Source organism: Mirounga angustirostris, unplaced genomic scaffold (genome assembly GCF_029215605.1).
Source record: "Mirounga angustirostris isolate CCGP_5_RB_7025 unplaced genomic scaffold, mMirAng1.0.hap1 SCAF_15, whole genome shotgun sequence".
Classification (NCBI taxonomy): Eukaryota; Metazoa; Chordata; class Mammalia; order Carnivora; family Phocidae; genus Mirounga; species Mirounga angustirostris.
Genome location: NW_026991723.1, coordinates 60,627,877 through 60,637,935, shown reverse-complemented (window position 1 = coordinate 60,637,935; position 10,059 = coordinate 60,627,877). Strand labels below are relative to the sequence as shown.

At 50.8% G+C, this 10,059-nt stretch overlaps 1 protein-coding gene across 1 annotated transcript in view; it reads right to left on the bottom strand.

The window, feature by feature from the left end:
- Positions 1–2,036: 2,036 nt before the first annotated feature.
- The window catches only part of ALDH1B1 (aldehyde dehydrogenase 1 family member B1), a 148,193-nt gene continuing 140,170 nt past the window's right edge, over positions 2,037–10,059 (bottom strand). The window contains 2 exon segments of the mRNA XM_054509314.2: positions 2,037–7,651; positions 7,654–8,141. Coding sequence (XP_054365289.2) covers positions 6,582–7,651; positions 7,654–8,131 — 1,548 coding nt within the window. The 5' untranslated portion in view covers positions 8,132–8,141 and the 3' untranslated portion in view covers positions 2,037–6,581.

Sequence of the window (10,059 nt, the reverse complement as noted above, 5' to 3'; positions counted from 1 at the left end):
ACGACGGAGCAGACACGCTGGGGGTCTGTGGAAGACGCAATCCAGTGGGACATAAAATCAGACCCAGGGCACCTGAGTGGTTCAGTCAGTTAAGCGGTTAAGCGTCTGCCTTCAACTCAGGTCATGATCTCAGGGTCCTGGGATCGAGCCCCAGGTCGGGCTCCCTGCTCAGTGGAGAGCCTGCTTCTCCCTCTCCTCCCTGCTCACGCTCTCTCTCGCTAACTCTGTCTGAAATAAAATCTTAAAAAAAAAAAAAAAAAAAATCAGACCCATTTCATTATATGCTAACAGAAAGAAGCTGTCACAGAACAAGACTAAATGAAGGGTGGGCATTATGAGCTCAAAGGGGCCAGAGACAGCATCCTGGAGGAGACGGACCCTCAGCGGGGCTCTGAGAAATTGGGCAGAACTTGGAGGGGAAAGAATAACATGAGCATGGTTGGAAGGTAGGGAGTAAATGGTCCATGGGAGGATGAAACCCTAAAAATATCTCTGTGAGAAGCACTGTAATCGTTGGGCACACCGTGTCAGAGCTGGGCCGAGCTGTCCGCTGACCACAGCGGACCTCCCCACAGTGTCACTGTCCCCGTAACTACATCTCCCAGCCTCCCCTGGCACCATCGGCTGGGTCAGGTCATTTTGGCCAGTGAACTGAATGGAAGCCAGAGCTTTATAGAAGTAGGTGGGGGGCGCCTGGGTGGCTCGGTCGGCTAAGCATCCGGCTCTTGATTTTGGCTCAGGTCATGGTCTCAGGGTCATGAGATCGAGCCCCATGGCGGGTTCCTCACTCAGTGGGGAGTCTGCTTGAGCTTCTCTTTCTCCCTGTCTCTCTGCTCTTCACCTGGTGCTTACACACTCTCTTTCTAAAAAATTTTTTAAAAAGTAGGTGGGCCTATTTCACACTCTCGTCCCCACCTACCAACTGACAGGGAGGTCTCTAAGGACCCACACAGGGGTTTTCACCTGGGTCTGTGGACCCCTAGGGATTCTGTTGATAGATTCATGGGGCCTATGAGCCTCTTGAAAGTGTGCAAAATTTTGTGTGGATGGGCACGTGTGCAGTTTTTTCTAGTAGCTTTCAGTAGCTTCTTAAAGGAATGCAGAACAAAAATGGTTAAGGAGTCACAAGATGGAGGGAACCCGTGCTTCTGAATCTCCTCGTGGAAGACAGATGCCAGTTAACCAGACATCTGCGTCAGATTATTACAAGAAATTAACCATCGGTTAACCACTGGTTAATTGCTTAACCAAGGTTAAGCAAGAAATAAATGGTTATTGTGTTGACCCCTCAACTTGGGGGTTCATTTGTGGTGGCAGTAACCTTATGCTGGTACACTTGGGGGCCAGGAGACCTGTACTCCAGGCCGTGCTCCCGCACCACAGAGCCCTGTGGCCTTGGACTGCTACTTGGTCCACCCCTCTGCTTAAGTGAGTGGGGAGACCAGAGGCTCTCCGAGTTCCTCATAATGTGCCTTCCTCCTTTCCTCCCAAGGTCTCTCAACTCTAGGATCAATATACAGACCCGGGGCTTGGGGGGATTAAGTGGTGCTCTCAACCTACGGTGGTCTGGCTTCCGTCCCTACCCATCTGCACAAACTGCCCTTACCAAGTTTCCAGGGACCCATGGCTTCAGCCAGGGGACACTTCTCAGTCCTCTTACCTGACTTCTTGGAAGCACTTGACTCTGCCAATGGCTCCTTCCTTTGCAAACTTCTGCCTGCCTTGGCTTCTTGACTCCTCCCTCTCAGGTCTTCGTCCTTCTCAGCTGCTTCTCCTTAGCGTCCTTATAGAATTCTCATTCTCCACTCACCTTTGATGTTGGCATTATCAGGATCAAGCTCTCCTTGTTTTCCCTGCAATCTGTGGTCAACACAGCACCTCCAGTGATCCTTTTAAAACATGTCAGATCATATCACTGCTCTGTTCAAAACCCCCCAGTGGCTTCTTCATCATTCACAGTAAAGGCCCCAATTGACCTTCAAAGCTCTATGTGCCCCTACCCCAGACCCTCTACCTCTCTATCTCCATCTCTAGCCCTTTCTCACTCTACTCCGGCTCCTTGGCCTCCTTGTGTTCCCTGAAACCCCATATGTGCTCCAGCCTCAGGGCCTTTGCACCTGCCATTTCCATACCTCTTTCAGTCCATCATCTCTTCAGTGAAACCATCTCTGAGCACCTTATTGAAAACTACAATTCCTACCCCACCACAGCCATGTTCCCGATTCTCCTTTCCAGTGGGACTTTTCTCCATAATAGCCTTATCCACCTGATGGACCAAATGCTTCCCTTATTTTACTTGTGGTCAGCCTCCCCCAACAGGGAGCATGTGCAAGACTTGTGTTTGGTTCCCTGCCATGTCCCCAGCACCTGGAATAGTTCTTAGCACATGGTCAGCACTCAATATTTATTCACTGAATAAACGAATAAATAAATAACCTCACCACCTCTTCCCCAAATCTGCTCCTCCAACTGGGTTCCCTTTCAGAGCTAGCACGACTGCCTCTTTGTCTTCAGCCAGGAGCATGGGTTGCCCTAACTTCATACTCCTCTTGCAGCAATCTGTCACCACACCCAGAAGCCCACCTCTGGGCTGCCAGGCTCCACCACCGATCCTCACACCTGGCTCAGATCAGCATCACGTTGGCTTTGGCAATAGTGTCCAGCTCCAGGTCGACCCCTCAACCCATCCTCCCACTGAAGCATAACCCGCCTTACAAACCAAAATAAGGGGGCGCCTGGGTGGCTTAGCTGGTTAAGGGTCTGCCTTTGGCTCAGGTCATGATCCTGAGGTCCTGGGATCGAGCCCTGTGTCGGGCTCCCTGCTTCTCCTCCCTGCCCTGCTTGTGTGTGTTCTCTCTCTCTCTAATAAATAAATAAAAATCTTAAAAAAAAAAACCCAAATAGAATCCTCTCACTCTCCTTGGGAAGCCCTCATGGCTTCCGATTGCTAGACAACCCGTGGACTTCCTCGCAGGGCCGCCAGCCCCCTCACAACCCAGCCCCTGCCTCCTCCGGGGCCTTTCTTCGCAGGCTTCTCCCTTCCTCCCTCCATTCCTCACACCCTCCACGCCTGCTCATAAACCCCAGGCCCTTCTTCCAGGAACACACTTCCTGTGTCTCTGGTTTCCTCCTCCTCACCCATCAGATCCTGTGCCCCTGCCTCCGGGCCTCTCCCTCGGGCCCAGCCAGGTGCAGCCAAAAGTCAGGAGACCTGAGTTGGAATCCCAGCTCCACTCCCAAGCTGAACACCTCTGGGCCTCCACATTTATTTAGCGAGTGGAATGCTAATCATAAGTACCATGAAGGAGGTTAGAAACATTAAATGAGATCATATATATTGTAGGTGCCTTATAAATATTGTGTGGGCTTAACGTTATTTCTTTCCTCCTGTGATCTCATGGCCTCTGTGCTTCTACTTCTCAGACTTTTCACCTCTTCTGGAATGGTCTCCCTGGTAGCCTGTGAGCCCCTGCAGGGAGCTCCTGCCTCATTCAATTCTGCTTCCCCACAACATGCCCAGAACCCGTCCCTGAGTCTTTTTTTTTAAATCAGTGAATAATTTGAGCAAATGAACTAACAAGGTGGCCACCAGAGGTCAGGCTCACACCCAGAATAGAGCCAACCCAAACTAGAGTTCTTTTAAAAGGCCTGGGATCCGGGATCTGATCAGAAGCCTTGGTGGGTCCAGCAGAGAAGCAGGGTGTAGGGGCTTGTCCTGCTGTGGGCTCTCGAGGCTTCTTGAAGTGTGATTAGATGCTCTCCCCTTGCTGGCCCCTCGTGTATGCATATGAAAAACTGAGCCCAAATGGGCTGCGTGCTAATCCTCTCAGCTTCGACTTCCTCATCTAAAAAGAGGGTCACCCCACTGCCTACTTTATGGGATTATGAGGCTTCAGTGGCATGTAAAGACAACTGGCAGAGATCATGCTCCACAGAGTAAGCCCTTGGTGTAAGCTTGTCCCAGGTCAACCTCCTGCTCACACCTCCCTCAGTGAGAGCAACGAAGGAGGACAGAGGGGCCTCCAGGCTCAGCTGACTAAGAATCTGACCTGTCTGACTCATCGGTCTCAGAATTTTAGGGACCAAAGCGAGGGACCTAGACGATTGTCTTTTTGTAGTCCCACCCACACTGAGCCTTTAAAAGGTTCTCTTGGTTTAGAAGTACTGAGAAGCAGATGAGTGGAGCTGTGAATACACCGGGATGTTGCTTCTCAGTGGTCAGAGACCCCACCCACCCAGCTGCCCGCTCCCTCCCACCTCCACCCCTCCCCAGGCTGTTGGGAAGAAACTTGCCTACTATGCAAAGGTGCCAAGAGCCTCCAAGAGAAAGGGATAAAAGATGCCCTTTGGGGGACAGCCAGGGTCACCCCAGGCTTAGACTAATGGTACAAAAAGGAGGGCCTAGGAAGGGGAGATGACGGTCCCAAATAGACCCCAAGTCCTCAGGAAGCAGTTTCGGGTCCACTCCTGAAGACACAGAACAAAATCATCCTGATGCCTCGGTGAGATAACAGGACATTAAAGAGATGACCAAAGCTGTGCATTCCCAAGACTGAGTGGACCGAGAAGTGTGGTAATTCGTGAGCAACATGGTCTAGAAAGATGGAAGACAAGAAGAGAAAGGATCAGCCTTATTTCTGTACCATGGTCTGGCTGGCTTGGATTTACTCCCTTCAGATGGGGAATGAAGTCAGGAGACTAACAGTGAATACACTGAACTCTGAGGTTTAAAATTCTGGAAACTGGGGCATCTGGGTAGCTGTGGGGTGAGCATCCAACTCTTGATTTCGGCTCAGGTCATGATCTCAGGGTCCTGAGATCAGCCTGTGTCAGGCTCTGTGCTCAGCAGGGAGTCTGCTTCACTCTCTCCACCTCTCCTGCAACGCCCCACCCCCCAGTCCGCTTACATGAACAAGTACACGTGCCCTCTTTCTCTCAAATAAATCTTTAAAAAATAAAAACAAATAAATAAAATTCTGGAAACCCCTAGCATGTCAGAATGGCCCTGATGCTGGGCTCTGCTTGAGGGGTGGTGTGTTTGGGTAGGGGCTGGGGGACAGTGTGGAAGGTCCGAAATGGGAACTCAGATGGACTTGCTCTAGGCAGGAACCAAGGCTTTTCTCTGTGGGCCTTAAAGTTGCACTTTGTCACCCAGCTGAGAGAAAACAAAAATGCAACTAGAAATATATTGGGGAGAGGACTTTCGCACCTGACTAGATGACTACCTGGGTCCCTTCCATCCCCAAGACTCTAAAATTTTCAGTTGTAAGAGAATATTGATTAAAAAAATTGACTGTCAAATAATGTATGGGTATCTCTTATTTAATTTTTAACTGAAATTAATTCACACCATAAAATTCACCCTTTTATGTGAATCACTGTGCAATTCAGTACTTTTCAGTATATTCACGAAGTCGTGCAATCATCACTACTATCCAATTTCAGAACCCTTTGAAACCTCCCCAAAAGAAATCCTATACCCATTAGCAGTTACTCCTCATTCCCTCCTCCCCCAACACCTGGCAACCGCCAATGTACTTTCTGTCTCTGGATTTGCCTATTCTGGACATTTCATATAAACGGAATCATACAATATGTGGCCTTGTATGTATGTCTGGCTTCTCTCACTCAGCCTAAGGTTTCAAGGTTCATCCATGTTGCCTCATGTATCAGCACTTCATTCCTTTTTTATGGCTGACTAGCACAGGGAATATTCCATGGAAACATTTTATTTACCCACTCACTAGCTAATGGACACTCGGGTTGTTTGAGTTTATTTTAAAGGAGTGGTTATATAAATGCATTCTTTGGGCGCCTGGGTGGCTCAGTTGGTTAAGCGACTGCCTTCGGCTCAGGTCATGATCCCGGAGTCCTGGAATCGAGTCCCACATCAGGCTCCCGGCTCAGCGGGGAGCCTGCTTCTCCCTCTGACCCTATCCCCTCTCATGCTGTTTCTCTCTCTCTCTCTCTCTCAAATAAATAAATAAATAATTAAAAAAAAGATAAATGCATTCTTTGCCCACTTTTTCCCTCAAAGTAATGATAATCAGTAGCAAAATGCAGGGTAAGCAAGCAAAACAGCTGGCAACTGGTACTTAAAAAAGGAGAAGCATCCTTGATTTTGGGGTTAAGTCATTGAAGAATGGGGCCAAGATCTGGCATCCACCTAGTTTGAAACTCCTGATGCCTCCCGATCCTATGTCTGAACTGAGTCCATCTACTAAGCCATTAGATTAATACATGGGGAAGTCCTCAGATCAGAAGAAAGAACTAAAAGCCACTGTCCAGATCAGTGGTTTTTAATCTATTTTCCAGAGACTCCCAAGATTTCATGGAAGTAACTCAGGGCCACCAAGGAGGCTGGGGCCGAGGCACAGGTGGATAGGACTTTTGAGTCCAGTCCCCAGTCCTGCTTTAACAAGAGCAGTTCTCATTTTAATTGCTTTATTTGCTGAGCTTCCCTCTAAGAGTTCATTTGGAACAAATAAAGTAGGGTCCGAGGCTAAAAAACTATTTGGCAACCATGGTCTAGGTGATTATGGAAACTCTGGACTGGAGGTGGGTCCCTGTGGCAGCCATTCTTACGAGTTCTTCTGAGGAATCTTGATGGTAACGGTCTTCACCTCCGTGTAGGCCTTAAGCCCATCCTCCCCCAGCTCCCTCCCATTGCCAGATTCCTTAAACCCTCCAAGGGGCGTGTGGCAGGTGACAATGTTGTAGGTGTTTACCCACACTGTGCCGGCCTGGAGCACCTGCGTGAAGTACATGGCCTTGTCCAGGTCCCGGGTGAACACGGCAGCAGCCAAGACATACCTGGTGTTGTTGGCCCTCTCGATCACCTCCTCCATCTTCTTGAATTTAAATAAGGGCTGCACAGGCCCGAAGATCTCTCCGGCAATCCTCATGTCATCCTGCATGCCACCAAAGACCGTGGGCTTGATGAAGAAACCGCGCTCCCCAAAACGCTCCCCGCCGCAGAGAAGTTTTGCCCCCTCCTTCTGGCCAAGCCGGATGTAGCTCAGGATTCATTCAAACTGCTCTTTGTCCACCTGGGGCCCTTGCTGGGTGTCCAGCTCAAAGGGGTTCCCGACCCTTCTCTGCTTAGCCTTCTCCACGGTTCTCTCAGGAAACTCGTCATAGATGGATCCTTCGACAAAGGTCCGGGAGCCCACACAGCAGCGCTGGCCCATGTTAAAGAACAGCGCTTCGTGGCACTGCTCCACGGCGTGGTCCATGTCCGCATTGGCCAGCACGATGCTGGGGCTCTTCCCACCCAGCTCCAAGGTGACTCTCTTCAGGTTGGAATCGCCGGCCGCCTTCTGGATCAGGTGGCCCACCTCAGTAGAGCCGGTGAAGGCAACTTTGTCGACATCCATGTGCTGGGCGATGGCTGCGCCCGCTGTGGGGCCATACCCAGTGATGATGTTCACCACCCCCGGGGGAAAGCCCGCCTCTTTGATGAGGGAGGCCAAGTACAAGGCAGACAGGGGGGTCTGCTCTGCCACCTTCATGACCACAGTGTTGCCGGTGGTCAGCGCTGGGGCGAGCTTCCAGCCCTTCATGACCAAGAGGAAGTTCCATGGGATTACCTGGCCGCAGACGCCAAGAGGCTCATGGCGGGTGAAGCAGAAATGCTCGCCATCCATGGGATGGTCTTGCCGTGCCACTTGTCAGCCCAGCCAGCAAAGTACCGGTATACTTTGATGACCTCATCCAGGTCCAAGGCATAAGACTCCGGGAAAGGCTTCCCATTGTCCAAAGTCTCCAGGGAGGCCAGGTAGACACGATCCCGCTCCACCAGGTTGGCCAGGCGGTTCAGCAGGCGGCCGCGGTCTGAGGCATCCATCCGGCGCCATGTAGACCCCAGGCGGAAGGCCTCGCGGGCTGCTTTCACTGCCAGATCCATGTCAGCCCAGTCCCCCTCAGCCACGTGGCCAATGACCTCTCCCGTGGCGGGGTTGACTGTGGGGAAGGTCTTCTTGCTGGCTGCATCTTGCCACTCATTGTTGATGAACAGCTGGTTGTAGCAGATGTCTGGGTTCAGGATGGGGTTCAGAAGGGCCGCTGCAGAAGAGTACGGGGCGGTCCTGCCATGGAGACAAAGCAACCGGGGCACCAGGAAGCGCAGCATGTTTATGACTCTGGAGGGGGACAGGAGGAACCAGAGTGAACAGGTGAGAGCGGGCCAAGTGGTCCCCCAAAGGCCCGCCACCTCAGACGTTCCAAGATGCTAGCGTAAAGGGGTGCCACCTCTAACAATGTGGATTGTAAGCAGTACAAAGGCATGGGTGCGTCAGGGCTGGGGGTATGGGGCAATGGCCCTAAAGAACTCTCTGGTTCCAACTCCCTCATGTCCCATCTACCCTCCAGCTCACTCCCTCACCTCTTCTGGGTCTTGGATCAAATGTCACCTGCTCAGCAAGGCCTTCCCTGACTGCCCTTTAAAAAAATTACAGGACTGCAACTTTTCTCATTGCCAGCACACTGTCCCCCATTCCTGTGCTTTATTTCTCCCCATCTGACACACCAGAGAGTATATTTACACACGTATTTGTTTCTTGTCTGCCTCTCCCCAATTAAACATCCACTCTGAGACGGCAGGCATTTTTTTTTTCCTGGTTCGTTCATTGCTGTGTCCCTGATGCCCCGAAGTATGCCTGCTACAGAGTTATTCGGTTGTATTCAGTGACATACATCAAAACTTCCACAAACACTGTTCACAATTTGACCTCACAATGGAGTAGAAACCAAAGGGACTGAGAGACAGAGTTGTCTCTGAGACAAGGGTTTGCTTCACTTCCCCTCTGTGCCTCAGTTTCCTCTTATGTGAAAGGCCTCATGGGGTTACACTGAATGGGGCCGTGCACTTAAAAGCCTGGAGACCGTCCGCCCAGCCCATCAGAACTGGCTCGCCCTTAGAAACCAGCCTAGCCCGGCCCCCGGGGACATAGGTCTCAGCTTCCCAGGAGCGCAGCAAGTCTGGAAGCCACTGGAAAGAAGGGCCTGTTTATTCTTCCCTACGACTCTGAAACAGTGCAGACTTTATTTAAAACAACAATTATAAAATTTAAACAGTATATAAAATGTATTCAATGAAATGTAAATGGTGTCTTAAATTCCTAGATTCATTGAAACTCTTACTCTTCAGCCAGGACATCAATCCCTCCATCTTTTCTGTCTCACTTGAGTCTTGACCCACCCAGAAGCCAAAAGGAATTGCACCTGGCTTCTCCACCCCCCACCCTCTGCCACTGGGCATCCTGGAAAGCAAAGCCCCAGCCAGGTCCCCCAGCTTCATACAAATCAGTGCTGCCCAAGAAAACCCTACCTTGGAGGGTAGTTGAGCCAGCAGACCTGTCAGGGGTGCACTCAGTTTCCATTCTGCTCAGAGCTCTGTCCCATGCTGGGACAGAAGCAGCTTTGGGTCCAAAGGCCTGGATCTGAGGAGGGAGGGATCCCAGGGGAGGTTAAGTGGGGGTAACCAATCCATGGAGAGGTGGGGGATGGAGGGGCTAAACAGGTGAGAGAGATAGTCATAGACCAAGGCTGGCAAATCTTTCATGCTTAGCCAAGGCTGTTCCTCTTCTAGGGGCTTAAAAGGGGTCTGTGCTTGGAGCCTTCACTTGTATTTGTAAGATCACAGCACACCACACTTTACAGTTTGCAGGCCATTTTCTTAGCAGTTAAGTCACGGAGATTCCCAGTAACCCCTGCGGTAGATGATCATGACCCCCATTCTGGAAGAAGGCTGGGAATCAGAGAGGTCTGTGGGCTCACAGAGGACACACAGCAAGTAAAAATAAGAGCCTCAACCCGGATTCCCATAGCCCTAGCTCTAGCTTTGAGTTTTCTCCTGACCATGGGCAATTTCTTTTTTTTTTTTTTTTAAGATTTTATTTATTTATATGACAGAGAGAGAGATAGCTAGAGAGGGAACACAAGCAGGGGGAGTGGGAGAGGGAGAAGCAGGCCTCCCGCGGAGCGGGGAGCCCGATGTGGGATTCGATCTCAGGACCCTGGGATCATGACCTGAGCCGAAGGCAGACGCTTAACGACTGA